The 18,004-nt window shown below is 32.3% G+C and overlaps 2 protein-coding genes across 4 annotated transcripts; one reads left to right on the top strand and one right to left on the bottom strand.

Moving 5' to 3' along the window:
- Window positions 1–2,722: 2,722 nt before the first annotated feature.
- On the bottom strand, window positions 2,723–5,697 carry LOC142614508 (protein TIC 20-II, chloroplastic). 2 transcript variants are annotated; one of them, XM_075787034.1, is made up of 2 exons: window positions 5,450–5,697; window positions 2,723–3,811 (listed from the first exon to the last, which is right to left on the bottom strand). In XM_075787034.1, the coding sequence occupies exon 2, from the start codon at window positions 3,602–3,604 to the stop codon at window positions 2,993–2,995; it is 612 nt and encodes a 203-aa protein (XP_075643149.1). In that variant the 5' UTR covers window positions 3,605–3,811; window positions 5,450–5,697; the 3' UTR covers window positions 2,723–2,992. The 2 variants fall into 2 exon arrangements, with proteins under 2 accessions (XP_075643149.1, XP_075643150.1); XM_075787035.1 differs by lacking the exon at window positions 5,450–5,697 and adding an exon at window positions 4,510–5,220.
- A 7,475-nt stretch (window positions 5,698–13,172) lies between these two features.
- Window positions 13,173–16,926, top strand: LOC142615020 (PHD finger-like domain-containing protein 5A). Of its 2 annotated transcripts, XM_075787677.1 has the most exons (3): window positions 13,227–13,320; window positions 15,410–15,464; window positions 16,313–16,926. In XM_075787677.1, exon 3 carries the CDS (start codon window positions 16,338–16,340, stop codon window positions 16,668–16,670), a length of 333 nt encoding a protein of 110 aa, XP_075643792.1. In that variant the 5' UTR covers window positions 13,227–13,320; window positions 15,410–15,464; window positions 16,313–16,337; the 3' UTR covers window positions 16,671–16,926. The 2 variants fall into 2 exon arrangements, with proteins under 2 accessions (XP_075643791.1, XP_075643792.1); XM_075787676.1 differs by lacking the exon at window positions 15,410–15,464 and having other exon boundaries at window positions 13,173–13,320.
- The last annotated feature ends 1,078 nt before the right edge of the window (window positions 16,927–18,004 follow it).

Below are 18,004 nucleotides of genomic sequence, written 5' to 3'. Positions count from 1 at the left end.
CCTTTAAGTTAAATTTTCAGCCCAACTTGAATCATCTCGATTAGACATTTAAACCGAAAGTTATACCAAAAATACTAACTGATACGCAAGCTGGAGTCCTAATCAGAATTGGACTTAGATTTGGTGCAAATTTCCTTTGATTATTTGCTCCAATTGGACTTAAATTTAATTGGGTTAGCCTTATTTAACTTCATCATGGCCCTTGTAAAAGTTAAATCCATTAACTTTTTTTTTTGCATAAATTCACTTATTTAATTCCATTCTCCTATAAAAGACAAATTCACGTATTAAAATTCAATTAATCACAGAATTAATTATTCAGCATTATTCTAAAACCAAATATAAAATGCATGAATTAACTCAAAATAAGTATGATAATGCTTTCTAATAATAATATAAATATGCAAAATTAAGCTATTATCAATACACATCAATAAACAAAACTGGTTGAACCACCTAGTTCGCGTTTCCCTTGACCAAACCATCTGGTTCTAGTTAAAGTTACTTTTTCACCTATTTCTAATTTTCAATGATAATTAGATTGGATTGTGTCTGGTTCCTGATTAAATTGGTTAAACTAGCCGGTTTGGTCTAGTTTTTAAAACCATGATATTGGGAGAAAGTCAAATCTACCGATAGACTTGTGAATGGGTCTAGAAATCAGCTGGTTGGACTGCATTTCAAGAGGTTTAAAGATGTTGCCAAGTATTTGAAAATTTTAGTTAGAATAGTCTTAACACCTTTAGAGTACTTTTAAAATAGATTTAACGCCATTAAATCCTCATCTCCTTAAAAGTAAAACCAAATAGACCATGTGCTACTTGTTTCTAACAATCCAACCAAAAATGCAATTCATTTGAAAAAAAAAAAAAAAGGAAGAAGAGGGGGAGGGGGAGGGGGAAAGGCATGGAGGTCATCTAGATCCTAATGGATTATTGCAATATAATTATAGTTAAATATTAATTATTTTATACATATAATACATACATTATCTCTCTCACAATATACAGATCCCATAACTTTCTCAATAAAATTAGGTGGGTCCACTTGTGTAGTGGATGGAACAACTTAAAGATGGTGGATAAGCTAGTCATCATTGATGATATAAATAGTTTAATCAATCTTTTTTCCCAACCTATTCATCAAATAACATTACCATTAGTTTACACAAATTAATCCCTCTCAAGTCCCCCCCCCCCCCCCCCCAAGTTTTATTGTAGTTATTTGGTTCAAGGAGTCCAGATTCTTGAGCCTTCCTATGTTTGATTACAAAAAGCCTATGTTTGATTACAAAAAGAGTAATTCAAGGACCACAAATTATTCTTTCTTTTTTTAAATAAAGAAAGAGGATTCTTGAGAGTGTAAAGGGAAATTGAACGGTATAATTATAAACACGAGATTAATGAAATTGGTTGGTTCTCCAACCGCAAGGAGCCAGTTAAAACTTAAGTGTGATTGGTTGAATTTATGGAAGTCCAAAATCCAAGAGAGATAGAAATTCAAATTCCTCTTATGGAAAATTGCGTGGGATATTATTCTCACCACTACTAATTTGCATCTTCAGATTGTCTGGGAGATTCTTCACTGTAGGCCTGGGCATGTTTTATTCGGCGTTCCATTTGAATTCAATGCCCGTCGTTCTTCCAGTACCCAATGGATCAATTTGATTTTTAACCCCACACAATAACTCAACTTGGATGCGAAGCAAGCCCAATACTGCTATCATGTGTGATCATATTTCACTCACTTGAAACAAAGTTAGTTTCCATGCTAGTATTAAAAACATTTTCTCTAGTCATTTAAAAACCTGTTTGATGGGTTGGGGTAAATTAAACTTTGATACAAGCCTACAGCCATCAAGGGTCTTGTGTTGTGATATCCATTACATGAAAATATAAAAGAAGAAATTTTTATAATTTTGTGGACTGATGTCATTGTTCTTTGAAAGGCTTTTATAGGGCGGATGCAAATACAACTTTATTTGCTGTTCTTTGAGAGGTTTTATGGGTCTTTGCGTTTTGACTTACTTGGCTTGGCATTATAACTCATTGTGGTTTTAAAAATGGTGATGGCTCACACTAAAGACAACATTGTTTGATTAAATGCCTCGCGCAAAAACTTATCCAAGAAATTCATAAGAAGGCACAATATTAAGATTAACCAAAACAACAACAGTCTGACAACCCAACAAAAGAAGAAGAAGATGAACAAAAATAATAAAATAATAATAATAAGAAAGCGCACACAATTACATTTAAGCATGCATATGGTCTCAAGGGTATGCAATTTTTTGAGTAAGTTTTACCTCAAACTAACAATAAGTAAAAGTTAAAACAAAATTTCCCTTCACTTAACCTTATTCATAACCAGTTAAAAAACAAGCAAAATTTGCCAAATAGCACGTTTTTAGAAAAAATTTAGGAGAATAGCACACAAACAAGTTATTTAGTTATGTAGCACATTTTTTGAAACTCGGGTTTGGGCTAGAACTCAAGTTTGAGTTGAAATTTAACAAATTCGAGTTCCAAAAATGTGCTACATAACTAAATAATTTAGTTTGTGTGCTATTCTCCTAAATTTTTTCTAAAATCGTCCTACAGAGCAAATTTTGCCAGTTAAACCGAATACTCGAAACTCAAAAAAAAAAAAAAAAGTTTCACTAAGAAATGCCAAGAGAAACTCACCCTCCAAAGACAGGGTACATCAAGATTTTAGCCTACCGTCCACAAACACAGGCAGCCCATTGTTTGATAAATTGCTTCACATTGTTTTACAAAATGCCTCGTCAACAACTATTCGCACAATACAAATGTCTTGTACCTTGAACTTAAAAAACAAGTTGCAGTCTAACCCAAAACCAAAAACCCAAAAAGGGTACAAAGATTTATCATTTATCAATTTAACACAGCTCACAAACAGCAAAGTGCTCGACAAAATGCCACAAACAACAACTGTTTGACAAAATGCCTAAAACAAAAGTAAAGGTGCCCACTTAGATCTGCCTACCAGCAGCATCAGCAACAAAAGGCAAGTAGGGTGTCCTCCCAAGAACACAACACCCCACGCTATAAACAAAGCACAAAACAGCAAACACAAACAGCAAATTATGGAACCAAACCATGACCTTGAACCAAAACCCAGCACGAGCGGGGCTGAAAACCCGTTGAAGCAAAACAGGTAGCACAAGAAGCACGTCAAGAGTGACAGCCTGCATGGAGTTGAACCTAACAAAGTGGGAAAAACTTGGGTTTCTAACAACACCCAAGTAGAGAGCAAAGAAGGCAACAAAGGAAGAGTAAGGGATGGACCTGTAGAGAGAAAGGAGAGGGAGGAGAGGGTTGAAGAGATAGGCAAGAGGTGGGTATTGGTGGAAGAGGAAGCGGCCGTATTGGAGGGAGTTGAAGAAAGGGAGAGTGTAGGCTATGGTGGAGATCAAGCGATCAGTGGCTGGTGTTGGGTTGTAGGACATGCGAGTTATAGTGAGTTTTCGTGGGTGTGGTGGGGTGTATGTGGGTTTGATGATACGAAGGGATGGGAGTGTGGGGGGTTTGAGGTTGAAGGTGGTGGTGGTGGGTGAGATGCGGAGGAAAGGGATGGAAGCCATCTTTTTGAGGTTTGAGAGAGAGAGAGTGAAAGAGGGAAATGGGGTTTTCAGTTTTCTAGTTTTGATGTTAATTGTTACTAGTCACTAAATGCACGGGATAGTTTTAGAAAAATTATGTATAATAATAAGCATCTCTTTGCAATGGATCACTTCTTTTTTTGAGAAGATGCAGTGGATCACTTTAATTTGATATGCTTCACCTAATACCTGCAAACATAAAAAATAATGAATGAACTTGGACTTCAAAAAAAAAATCTCTTTGTGAGGTTTTAATATTGGCAACTAAGTTCTATCGGAAGAAGCACTGAGAAGGGAAAAAAAAAAAAAACATGACTTTGTTACTCTGATTCCTTTAAAATGAGGTATGTGCCTGGGAAAATTAAGGAAGGGAGATCATGTTTTGTTCCCAATAATAATTACACATATTAGGCAGTAAACTTCAAGCAATACATGACAGAGCAAAACACTTTGCATCAAGCATATGAACTTTTAATTCTACTTTAAATAACATCTAAAAAGAAATTTTTGGAGTTCCATTCAATCAAATTTATCATAATTGACACCAAGAGCCATTCATCATATATTTTTGAAGGGTGATTGTTCTGTTATGATCAATATGGTCCCACTGATCAGAAGAGCCTAGTCAAGCTATTTGCAAGGCACTTTAACTAACAGTTCATAAGCACTATTCACCACATTATAAGCTTATATTAAACACAATTTATACATTATAAAAGAAATGAAACTCACCAGTATTTTACTTTTCACACTGAAACTCATTCCAAAATTAGTACAAATGGCTAATTACTTACAAACGAGTAGAACAATTTAATTAATTCATATAGGTACATTAAAAAATAAAAAATAAAAACAAAAGAGCACGGCCATTATGATTGATAACTCACTTGAACATGCTCCAGTTAAACAGAGTGAAAGTCCCAGCATACAAATTCAAGCATAACTTCAGTGTCATTTGTTGCTAATAACCCACAGCCTCCTATTCTTCTTCTTTTTTTCTTTTTTTCTTTTTCTCTCTAGCCTAAGGTTTATACAGGCACTTGATAATTTGGAAAGGAAAATAAAAAGGTATAGAAAACATGAAGCATTTTAAAATATAAAGGAAGCCAAAAGTCTTGTAGCTTAATTAGCACTTCCACTACCTTATAAGTTGAGGAAACTCACCACTACTACATAAAAGAATCTCAAAGCACTGTCCTAAAACATCCAAGCTAATGCAAGGCTAGCAAATAAAAATTTTGGATATCCTATAATATGATCTATTAACCTTGACTAATTTTGTAACTTCAAGTTCAAACCTAAAATACGCAATTCAATCTGATTCGAAGTGAGAAGATCCTCCAGGGGAAAATCTTAATTGTTTTTAAATCAAAGACCACAATTCTAAAAAGTGTATAAGGTCAACTGCACCCAAAAAAAAAAAAGCTTTGAATGAAGATGTAAAATAAATGCCTTTTGATTTCTCATGAATAATGCCATTAGAAAATGTAAATACATCCAACCCATATACCAATAATCACTTTCTCATATGCTTTGGCACCAAAATGGGTATTAATTATAACTAATTTTCACATCACTAATCCAATGCAGTTCACCAAAGACCACAAAATGTATAGATATTACATTAAGAGACAAAAACAGAAGCAACAACTCAATAAGCCCAGAAAATAGCAACAATAGATTTATTGATTATATTGACAACAATTTATATCTGGGTTTTCCCAAATACCATCTACCTGGACTCTACTTGATGAAACTTTGACATCTCAGTTTTCAATTTTTCTCACTATTTTTTAAACAGAAATTCATAGAGAAAAGCAGAACTACCTCAAAGAACAGACCCCACTTGTAAACAAAGAAGACCGGCAAAGGTGGAAGCTTTGGAGACAGAGACTGGATGGAAAGAGAAGAAAAGCAATTGATGCGTTAGCTATGGGTTCAATAGGGTTTTCCAGTTTGGGTTTTTCTTTTACGCTAAATGAGTGTTTTTTCAAGAGTGTTAGGGGAGATGGTTTTTGGGGTCTCACGTTTTTGAGAGATGAGTTTTTGGGGGAGGAGAGTTTTTTTATTATCCGGTTCTAGTTTTAGTTAATAGAAGAAGTGTCAGGTGAATAAACAGCGAAAAAGACCATCTTCTTTTCTTTTTCTTTGTTTTTTTCTTTTTTTTTTGGGCAAATGATAACGAGCACTTTGTTAAGGTTAGATTAATAGGGGTCTCATTTAATAAAAAATTAAATAAATAAAAGAAAAAGGTGTAAAACTGATCTTAGAGTTTATTTTAATATTTATTTTCTCTTTATGAAGTTGGTTCAACAGTTTATAAAGCTGAAAAATATTAACATAAAGTTGGAAAAAAAAAAAGACAAAAAACTGTAAAAAGAAAGTCAAAAAACTATTGTTAATACAATAAACTGCTGTTAATAGTGCTTGTTAACGTAACCTTCTTTATTTTGTTTTTTGTTTTAAATAGTGTTAACGTAAAAAAATGAGAGAGTTTTAAATCCTATGTGGTAACCTCTAAAAAAGTCCTAAAAAAAAAAGTTAGAAACTTCAGTTTTATGGTATATATAGATATATAAATTATTAGGTTATAGTTTTACTTTTTAGAAGAAGTATTAGGTGGATAAATAGTAAAAAATAGGTTTTTTTTTTTTATAAATAATGATGATGTAGAAAAATGTGAGAATTTCAAACCTACGTGGTAAGCTCTAAATAAATCACACAAAAAAAAAGTCCAACACCAATAATAATTTGTTATACCTAAAATTTATGCTAAAGATGACATTAATTTATAATTATTCCCAATACCTAAAAATCATAGACAATATGAACAATATTTTTTTTAAAGATTAAAGAAATTGCTAACAAACTTGGAAGCAGTAATTAAGTTTGCAGCTCTTTATCTAAAGTTGAAAGTAGGGTCCAGAAAATAAGTTTTTTTTTTTTTTTTTTTGCTGAATCAGAAAATAAGTATTATAAGTTATAACTCAGCCTATTTTATAATTTAAAAAAAAAATCAATCAATAAATACCGTTGAAGAGAAAGTGACATGAGGGTGGTAAATTACATGTTAGGAAGAAGCTTTAAATTCCTAAGATTATCCATATTGGTAGTGTGAAATTACTAAAATGTTATTTTTAACATCACAATATACAAAAAGTATGCTATATTAGTGGTGCTATAAGCAAAAAATTTAACTCATCAGCTACCGTGCACAATCATCTATAGTTGTGCATTGTAGCTCAAATGTTTTTTTTTTTTTTTTTTTTGAAAAGGCGTTGTAGCTCAAATGATAAAGCATGGTAATATATTTTACATGTGGTTGTAGTTGTGGCTATTGTATATTGTAGTGAATATATTATTTTATATTATGTTATTTATATTATTTTAAGTGGTTAAATACTAAAATAAAATCATTAATGTTGAATTTTTTATTGCCAAAAGCTAAAATTTTTGGCGCAAATCCAATCTTTTTCTTCTTTTCTCTGCAGTTTTTTTTTTTTTAATTCTCTCGTCTTTATGTCTTTGTATTTTTTTTTTTTTTTTTAACTCTTATCTTGAACTGTTCTCATCCACTCATTTAAATTATTTTTACTTTTCCAATCCTACTCTGCTATACCTACACGTTCAGATCTCTTCTTCATTTTCATCCTCACAAATCTCTTCCTCTCCCTCCTTCTCAGCCTCATCATTCTCTTCCTCACAATTTTTTTTAAATAGTTTCAACCTATGACGTACTTCATGATAATAGCTATTTATCATTAGATCAAGACACCAATTAATTTTTGGTAAAAGCAGGAATTGAACCTCAAACCTCTTATTCAACTATCAAAGACTTTACCAGTTAAGTTAACTGAAACCCATGTCTTCCTCACAAATCAGTCTGAGTCACAGGAATAATAAAAATGCAAAAATATTTTTTTGTATATCATTTTTTGATTTAACGTAGACTTCATGCACATTAAACACATAATACAAATTAATTGACTAATTTTGTCTCGTGCAAAATCAAAAAAAAAAAAAATTTTGATAAGCGTGCAAAATCAATTAAATTCATAAAATTGCCTTTAGGAAATTAATTCTTATATTTTTATTGCTAAATCTTCCGACTAAAAGTATCATTCATATGTGTTTTAGTTGAATTATAATATAAGATTGTTATCCTAGTTTCTCTGTTTATCTGATTAAACCGAATAGAAATGAAAACTATTCATTTGTAATGGGCCGTAGTACCAAAAAGCAGTAATCACAAGAGTGCTAGGCATGAAGGCCTTTTTTTCTTTTTTTATAGCGACAACAATCCAAGTTTAGACCATATATAAAGAAAATAAAGGCCCCAAATCCTGAAGAGCCTTGCGCAATATTGGCCCTATGTTTGGGGTAATTCTGCCGTATGTTTCTTCTTTTCCAAATCTTTATAAGAAGAAAATATTATTTTTGTGCCGACGGGATGGTTGAGTTGGTAAGTCTTGGACACTTCGTTTAACTCACCTAGATTTGAGTCCCACTACTAACAGTTTTTCGTTAGTAGACATCCTTAAGGGTTGGCCCGCGGGTTTAAACCTGAGCGCCCTGCCCGGGAGCTGGTGTAGCTTACCTAACCCCCATTTTTTGGTAGCAAAAAAAAAATTATTTTGGTCCCTACATTTGAGATTAGTGTTAATTTGATCTATGCATTTTGGTAGTAATCAATTTGACACAACCGTTATTTTCAAATTATAATAAATTTGGTTCATATTATTTTTAATTTGCAGTCATTCTAGGTCCAAATTTGGGTTTCTTTTAATTGCTAAGCTAATCTGTGTTTGCTAGAGTTAGAAATTGGTAAATTTGATTTGTATTTTTTTGTTTATTTACTAAGAAAATGTGAGAAATTTTGTGATTTGACAATAGCTTAGCTGTAAATTAAAAATAATAGAAATTCAAAAAAATAATAATATTTTGCCCTTCTTAAGAAGACCAAAATCCAAAAAGGAAAAAAAGAATCCATTTATTCTCCACTACTAATTTAAAAAAAAAAAAAAAAAAAAAAGGTTTTCTAACTTTCTAAGGTATCCGGTTGAGTCCGGTCCTAATTTTTAAAAATTCAATTTTTGGTCCCAGACTGAACAATAATTATATATAATTTTTAATATCTTTTATAAAAAATTTAAAAAATTAAAAAAAAAAAAGAAAAGAAAAGAAGAAGAAGAAGAAGTTAAAACTCTCTTATTTTGTCTTTGCTAGGCTGTTTAAGAACTCTTCTTTCTTTGTTACTATTTGTGTGTGCTCTGTTTGTGTAGTTTGTGTGTATTCAAGTGCGCAAGTGAGTGTAAACATGAGCATGTGGGGAACAATGCTCATCAATCATATTTCGAATGTTTTATTTTATACTCTATCAATTATAATTTGTTACGTATTTTTTTTTCTTTTTTAACAACATAATTAAATTTTTTTAAATAAAAAAAATAGACACATGATATATTACATTGAATAGGGATTAATAAAGTGAAATACGAAAGGTGAGATAGAAGATTTATATTCATGTATAGTAATGTGAAATACAACATTTATCACACAAATGAAGGACATTATTTCTGAGGGTGATTTCTGCTCAAGAAGCATTATTAGGCATAGTAGATGGGTTTAGGCCCAAAATTGAGAATTAGGCTTTGTACGCTTAGAGCATCCACAGCAGATGTGGCAAAAAAAATGTCATTTTGCTACACTAAAAACCTACTTTATTATTTTACCACATCATTTTACAACATCTCATTTATCAGATGTTTTATAATTCAATTCTATACATTAAAATAATATTTACTACACATTAAAATAATATATTATATCTCCTCCCCGTTATCATCAACAAAATCAACATCTACGGCACAACCACCAGCCACCAATATCCTCTGCCGCAACAACACCTCTACTGCAAACCAACCACCACAATTACTCACCAATATCAAATCAACCCAAATTGCAACCAAAAAAAAAAAAAAAAAACCCACAACCAGAGAGAGGCAGAATGAAAGGCGGACAGAGAAGAGAGGGAAGAGGGTGAGATTGATGGCGGCCTCAGTGAACCCACTTTCAAGCTTACACCGCCAAGCACCACCATTGATGAACCCATCTATCGCCATCCCCCGCGCCAGCAAGAACACTTTGTTCCATCGTTCCACGCGCTTGCTTCTTGGGTCCAACACTTGATCGAATGGTCCTGATGGCGGCCTTCTTCGGCTCAGGTTTCTGCTCCTGTTCTTTATGGGTGCCACCATTGATAAACCCTAGAGAGGGATTCACCACCATGGATCCAAGGTAGATAGCCAATATTCACAAACCCATCTACCACCATCGATGAATTCGACGCCGATTTCGACGAAGTCACGGCTACCTTTCCTCCTCTCTTGGCTGCCGTTGCCGCCTTCTTCTGCGCCGCCTTCTTCTTGCTCGTGTCCGATTGTGAGAAGAGGAAGAACACAGGTTGGGAACTAGGGAGAGAGAGAGACAGATTCTGAGAGAAGAGAGAGAGAGAGAGAGAGAGAGAAAATCAAATAAAGAAATTAGAGGAGAGAGAATAGTCCAAAAAAATATTAGTTTTTGGTTTTACCACTTATGTCCGTACTGTGACAAATTTGCCACGGTACGGACACAAATGGTATAATTTTGGCACATATACAACGTCTGATGGGAGGTGTTTTTTGTGTTTGGTGTTGCAAATGTGCCAAATATTTGGCATTTGGCACATTTGCAACATCTGATAATGATGCTCTTCTATTGCTATTACATTTTTCCTCACTATAGCTATAATTTATTCCTTTCCTGAATTGAAAAGCAGAATGAAAGAACCTATATAATTAGGCTTCAATTGGCTTCAACGGTTCAAACTTTTATTTATTCCTTAAATTAGATGTAATTATAACATAAACTATTATCATTGAAATCGCCCAATAAAATAGATTCAGAAAAGAAAATTTATCTTATGATATGTGACAAAAATACTAAGTTTTTATTGAAGCTAAAAATTATTTAAATTATTTAAAACAAACAATAGAACTTATTTCATTTTATTTTATATTAAATATTGTGGTAATAAAATTTTTAAACAACACTAACAAAAAGGCCCTTAATGTTTGAAATTATTATTTTTTGATACAAGATATAAATTTTACTCTAGTCTAATCTAAGTGTATATGTGTGTGAAACTCCTTCCTAAAAACTTAAACCCCGACCCTTGCTCCCACACTCTACAGACACTTATATTTGTGGAGTGATAATTGCACCAAGAGTGTGCAATAGTTTGAAATCACCACTTAACCAATCGTAAGAGAGACAAAGAATTAGTATCTAGAAAATTTTTGGGTACTAAATAATGTACTCGAAAAGCAGACAAATGAGATCATCTAAACTATCATACTTGATTGGAAAAGGTGATTAATTATCATGTATGGTTTAGTGTTTCATTAGTTTGAGAGAACAAAAATTAAAAGGCATATTTTTTTGTATTTGAGCATAACCATATTTTCCAAAATTTTCTTTCATGATGCAATCACAATGAAGAATGATTGAAGTCTGAGCTTCTGTTGTTGATTTAGCACATGAATTAAGGCCAAGGCAACACACGAGTTAATAAATAGAGAAGCTAGTGAAAATGCTAATCTTGGCTAAATTGAAAATGATTAGAATAACCATCTTTGAATTAGACGGAAAAGACTTGCTAAGTGTTGATGCTAGTAATTTATTATGGTATTTTTAGCAACCATTGATTCATAATCCATCATTATATTGTGTACGATTGGATAACCAAAAATAGATAGCTAATATAGTTTGGGTTGATACTAAAATGATAATTTATTATTGATAGTGTTATGACTTATGAGTTATGACACTATACAAGAAGAAAATAAAAATTTGAGTCTATTAGTTTTGTTTATAAGTTTTAATCACCACTAAAAAAAAGAAGGTAATTTTTGAGGCTGCACTTTTATACAATGAAATAACTGAATCATTCAAGCATGAAAGCATTTTTAACGCATTCAAAGAGTAAAAAGCCTAAATTTATTTTTACTCATCAATATCCTACAATTGCAAAGGTATTAGCTAAGGTGATGCTAGAGATGTTGCAGAGATTATCTACTTGGCGCATAATGCAAAGCGACTATGAAGAAGCTTGAGATAAAATGATTCAAACTTATAAGATTAGTGTGCATTTTTCTTGTCAAAAAAAAAAAAAAAAAAAGATTAAGTGTGCATCTGGCATTTGAAAGTCAGTTTTTTTTTACTATTCAGCTTATTTTTGCGACTATTCATAAGTTTCATTACACTTTTTGGTACTATTCATAGGTTCTATTGTACTATTTCTGCTACCTTTTAACTTTATTTATAGTACTTTTAGCAAAAAGTTTTCAATTTCAGCTAAATAAGCTGTTCCCAAACGAATTCTAAAATTCTTAGTTCATTAAATGACATATAGAGATAATGGCTAAATGTTACATGAATATGACATCTACTTTAGTGATGGAAAGTACTCAACTTAGTGAAAGTTTGAACAAGACTTGAAAGATTACTTGCTATTATATTTGGATTGCCCATTTTTTTTTACAGTATTTTGAAGTAGTAAAAGTGACATTAGGAATAGGAGATTGAGTATGATGTTAGGGAAAAATTACGTGTTTTGAGTTGGAAGGATTCAATTTCAAGAAATAACTTGGTATGTTTACATTTTTTTTAAAGTAAAAATAAGTAATAACTATTCAATTTCAAAAGATAACTTGGAATGTTTACATTTTTTTTTCAAAAAAATATTGAATTTTTTTTTTCAATTAAAATTTTCAACTACTGAATTAGAATTTAACTCAAATGACTATTTGATATGTTTACAAATTTTTTAAAAATTGAAAATATACTTTTCAAAATTTACTTATTAAAATAAAAGTAAATCCAAATCGTAGTATATTTTCATCTTATATGATTTGAAATGTACGGTGTCAATTGCTTGATGGTTCCACCTCTTTCTTTTTCTTCTTCTTCTTTTTTAATTTTTAAATTTTTTAATAAAATTTATTTATAAAATAAATTTTCAATTTTGAAGTCCACGTCATAATGATTTTTTTAATCATTAAACTAAAACATTAATTAATTTTAGTGTTGTAAGTAGAGCTTGAATATCAAGTCCCTCTTATTTGATAATAAAATATTTTTATTAATTGAGTTAATTTGAATATAAAATTACTGCTATTTACTATTAGAGAAAGTAAATGAGATTCAAACCTTAATCTTTTATACGAAAATAAGAGAGAATCAGTAATATTTTTACCTCATAAAAACAAATGTAGAAACTCATATCTAGTTAAGCCCCTAATAAATATGCATTAAAATTACTTATGAGATTGAACCAATGTCCATGATAGCATAGTAAAATCTAGATATAGTTCTTCAAAGTACAATAATTTATTTTTTATTTTTATAATTAATTTCAATCACGTAATTGTATTGAGTGACACAACAAATTATATTCATGTTATATATTTGTAATTTTTTTTTTTGCTAACAATATTATTTATAAAAAAATTATTTTATCCAAAAAAAAAGTGAAGTTCCCCCAAAAAATATAAGGACAGTTGTTGTTCGGTTTAACAAGTAACAACTAAACAACAGAACAGAGAGTCCAGAGGCTGAGAAAATCATAAAACCTTAAAAGAGATCGATCGATCCTCCTGGTATGTACTACAGTACCTCGTCTCTTTCTTCTCGGATTTGGGGTTTTGCATTTGCTTCTGTGATAGTGATTAGTGACTCACCCACACATCCATTTTTGTTCAATATTTCGATGCTTTCACCATTAGTACACTTTTTATTTTCAATGTTCTCTTTAAAGTTTGATTCTTTTTGTGGGGTTTTGTCTGGGTTCTAGATGGGTTATGAAAGTTATCAAATTTATTTCAAAGTAATAGCATAGGGAAAGTGTCGCTTAAGTGTTTGATGAAATTCACCAAAGAAAGTGTAAGATAAAAACATGGTTTTGGGTGGGTAATTCTGGAGCTACAATATGAGGTTTTAGGCTGCATTGATTTTAGCTTTTTTTGAATGGGAAATGGATACCATTGGCGTGATTTTTGGGCTAATGAGCTTTAGCTCAAATGGCACTTCTTGGTTTGCAAGAGCAAGGTGGAGGGTGAGGTTGTGGGTTCAAGACCCACCTTGTGTTTGTGTAAATGACTAATGAAAAATACTTGTACTTTTTCCTATTTGATTTGGCTTAGCAGTGAGAAAATGTTATAGGAGTCTCATTAGTCCTAACCTTATTTCCTTTTCTGTGTTATGGTTTCCTTATAAATTTGGTTTTGAGCCCTATATAAAGATGTAGATGTGGTATAGGTTTCTTTATTGTTGTATAAAATTCTCAAGTTCTTCTTTGGATGCTATTCATCCTCGAAGTGATTAATAGGAGGCCTTACCCTGTTGAGTTGGTCACTCTCATATTTTATTATTTTTTAAATTTATTCGAAATGAAGGGTTTGTGTCAGGGAACTAGTGGTACAAATATATATATATATATATATATATATATATATATATATATATATATATATATATATATATATAGGTAAACTAGTGGTGCAAATACTTGTTGTAGAACAAGGTAGGTTTTTAGGGCTCTTTTAATCTGATACAAAATATATATATATATATATATATATATATATATATATATATATATATATATATGGAGTTCTATGAACTGTCAGAAATTATTTGATGATGGCCTATGTGTCACTAGGCTTCATCTTTCTTTTCATATGTCCTTTAGTTGTGTGTTTATGTTTTAGTTATGACAATAATTGTTAATATCTTAACATTTGTACCTGGGATATGGTCCATATGGATTTCTTCTATATGCAGAATGAGGATATGCTGTTGATGTGACTTGGCCTTCTGATGACTAAGAAACACGATTGTTTGGGTTAAATTTTTGGGCTGTTAGAAATATATACGTTAATATGTGCTGCTGACCTTGCAGCTTGAACCTCCCCCCCCTAACCCCCAAGCACTTCATGCATGGGGAGGTACCATCCCACTAACAAGGGTGGGTGGTATGATTGTTTGGGTTAAATATCGGGAAGCAAATTTAATTAAATTGAATTTTTACTCTTGTTTAATTAGTTTTGTAGTGGGTCTTTTGATTTTATACATTGCTTGGAACCATCGGACCTGATAACATCCTGGTTTGCATTAGTGGCCCAAAATTCAAGCGGTTGATATTTTGAGTTTGGTACCCATTATATGTCATATGGACTTAGGATAAACATGAAGAATAGCCTAATCCTCCATATCGCATATTGGTTTCATAATTGTAGGACTTGGCTCTTGGACCATGGTGATTGTTTTAGGCAGTTATTGCTGTAGTGTGATGATATGTAACCCTTAATTTTGGTTAGGACTGGAAAAACTTTGACCAGTTGGTAAGTGTAATGTATATACAGAAACATATTCCACCTAAAGTTTACTTATAAAAAAAGAAAATAAAAAATGGTAACTTATCACATTCCTAACTAGTTTCTGACCTGATTTGTCTAGCCAACTTGATTTGGTAGCTTGCATAGTTTTGGAAGCGGAATGATTGATGCATACCCTGAAGTGGATTTTTTTTTGTGCTATTCTTGAATTTGTCTGAAAACCCGAGTCAGGCATGAACATGAACATAAGCATGCTTGTAAATGTCATTGTTTAATTTCATTTTTCTGCCAATTTTTATATAATTGTAGGATTTTTCCATCCTGGACTAATGTTTGAAATTGTGTTTTTTAGGCACTGCAATGGTTTCTTTCTCTTGTTGCCCATGCACAGTTATTTATCAGGAAATGTATATGGTTTATCTTGACACCTTTTTTTTTTTAAAAAAAAAAAAAAAAAAAAAATTTGAGATGAATCTTGACACCAATTGTAAATCTGCCATATTCATTTTCTCTTTTCCGTTTTCTTTTGGAATTTAAGGAGCATGCAACTTGCTTAATTGTATTTGATTCTATGACAAACTGATTAAATAAATAAAAAAAAGAAAACAGAAAGTTAAAGAGCATTGGCATGTATCTCAATTTTAATCTTCACATTTAAATTTTAATACGCTTAGTCCAACTTCATGTCTAATTGTATTTGTATGGTCATAGAGAGGGGAAGTGGAAATTAGAAGAAAAATCTCTTTACTTTTGAATAAATGTATCAAAGTGATAATTCACTTGATGGAATCTATCAAATAAATTTGTGCAATTAATATCATTTGCCTAGATTAATTTGTAGTGTCCTTGTTAACATCCAACTCAAAATTATCAAATTAATGGGCAGTTTAGGTGGTGGGTGCTGTAATCTGTCACAATTAACCGATTTGTGCACATTAATTTGTAGATCCATCATCCATCCTGCCCTATCCCACTAGTTTAAGACGTGGGTGCACAATGCTCATTGCAAATTGATCTCAAATCAGTGTGTTTATTACAAAACATTGTAGATTAGGGTGGACATTGCAACTGATCATAGTTTAGGTTTGAGATCTACTAGTGACATCATAATTTCTAGCTACAATTATCCCCTAATTTAATTTTTATATGTTTTCTTTCATGTTTGTACTTGAGATTTTCTGTTTTTGTGATGAAATATCCTGATTATATATGCCATGCATGGATTTTAACATTCTCTTTTCCTATTCTTGTTCAGGAACTAAGATCGTGTAGCGGAAAGCATGGCCAAGCATCATCCAGATTTGATTATGTGCCGGAAGCAGCCAGGAATTGCTATTGGACGACTTTGTGAAAAATGTGATGGAAAGTGTGTAATATGTGATTCCTATGTGCGCCCTTGCACACTTGTTCGAGTTTGTGATGAATGCAACTATGGATCCTTTCAAGGTCGCTGTGTTATTTGTGGAGGAGTGGGTATTTCTGATGCGTACTATTGCAAAGAGTGTACACAGCAGGAGAAAGATAGGGATGGATGTCCAAAAATTGTCAATTTAGGGAGTGCCAAAACGGACCTATTCTATGAACGTAAGAAATATGGTTTTAAGAAAAGATGACGAGAATTGGATGGACATATGTGTACTGCTATTAAACTGCTTTTTATTTCTCAGTTTGAGATGAAGAATCTTGATATGTCGGGATTATGAGCATAGTATAGACACATATGTAGGCTTTTACATTGCTTTTATTATGCTTAAGCATTGCTGAAGACGGCAGATTTGAAATGCTGGAGCTATTTTAAAGTATTGAGTTTGTTTTCATAGATACTACTGAGTTTTCACTTGTTATTTACAAAAGCTTCTGTGAGGACTACTATGATTGTTTTCTGTTGTGTACATGAGCTGCCACATCTCAATTTATTGACATCTTGATGTTGAAATTAGATTCCAGATCAGAGTGGGTAGATCTTATAGGAAGTGTAACTTTTATTTGAGAGGTTAGACTAACTTGAGCCTTAATTTGATTCTCTCTTCTGATATTATTTTGCCCATTATGTTTTGTGCATTAATCTCAAGTTAATGATCTGGTTTTATGCACTAGACTTAATGTCAAGTATCTTGGGGCAGTGGCCGTATGTGGTGTGATCTTTGTGCGAGTGAAAATGCAAGTACTTCTGAAACTATTTAGGATGTGTATCTCAGTTAATCAAGTTGCTGTAGTAGTAAATTCTTCTTGGAAGGAACTTGCCATGTTTAATGATGTGGTTTTCCTACTCCATTACAATAGCTTGGAAGAGTATGCTCCCTTAAGCTTGGTTGGGCTATCATGGCTCCCTGATTGGGCAGGCCTAGGCCCCATATCCAGCACAATTTATAACGTTTGATATTGTAATGCACTACCCTACGCTTGAAAATGTGCTTCATATGCACATGGATGTGGATGCTTCTTTGCCAGTAATTCGAGTACCTTGCCTAATGCTACTACCTCTTTTCGGATGAGAGTATTTCTTCCTTCTTCAATGCAGTGGACAAAAACGGTTGTCTTAGATTTTGTTTGTGTAAAATAAAGTACCAAATACATAGAATCATAATTTCACCCTCAACGCATCAGGTAATTCATCAATGTGCAAAGTTTTTACAAAACGATATGGTAACATCTAAAAATAAATGTCCACTGTACAATTTGCAAATCATTTCCCCCCTTATTTTATTCCTCTCTCTCTCTCTCTCTCTCTCTCTCATCCACAAAAATCTTTTCGGCTAGCAATGGAGGAAATAGGACTGCATCATGCAAGGCAAAGGGGTTTCAACGACCTGACTGGGGAGATTGTGGAGGTGGCATTGTGGTGGGTGTGGGTTTGCAAATCGATTGGAAAGTTGGGTGTGAGTTTGCAAGTTGAGGGCCTATTTGGTAATGTTGCTCTAGTAACGTTGTTTAGGTGTTGTGAAAA

Source organism: Castanea sativa, chromosome 11 (genome assembly GCF_040712315.1).
Source record: "Castanea sativa cultivar Marrone di Chiusa Pesio chromosome 11, ASM4071231v1".
NCBI classification, from domain to species: domain Eukaryota; kingdom Viridiplantae; phylum Streptophyta; class Magnoliopsida; order Fagales; family Fagaceae; genus Castanea; species Castanea sativa.
The sequence above is the reverse complement of the archived record's forward strand: the minus strand, read 5'-3'. Positions and strand labels throughout refer to the sequence as shown.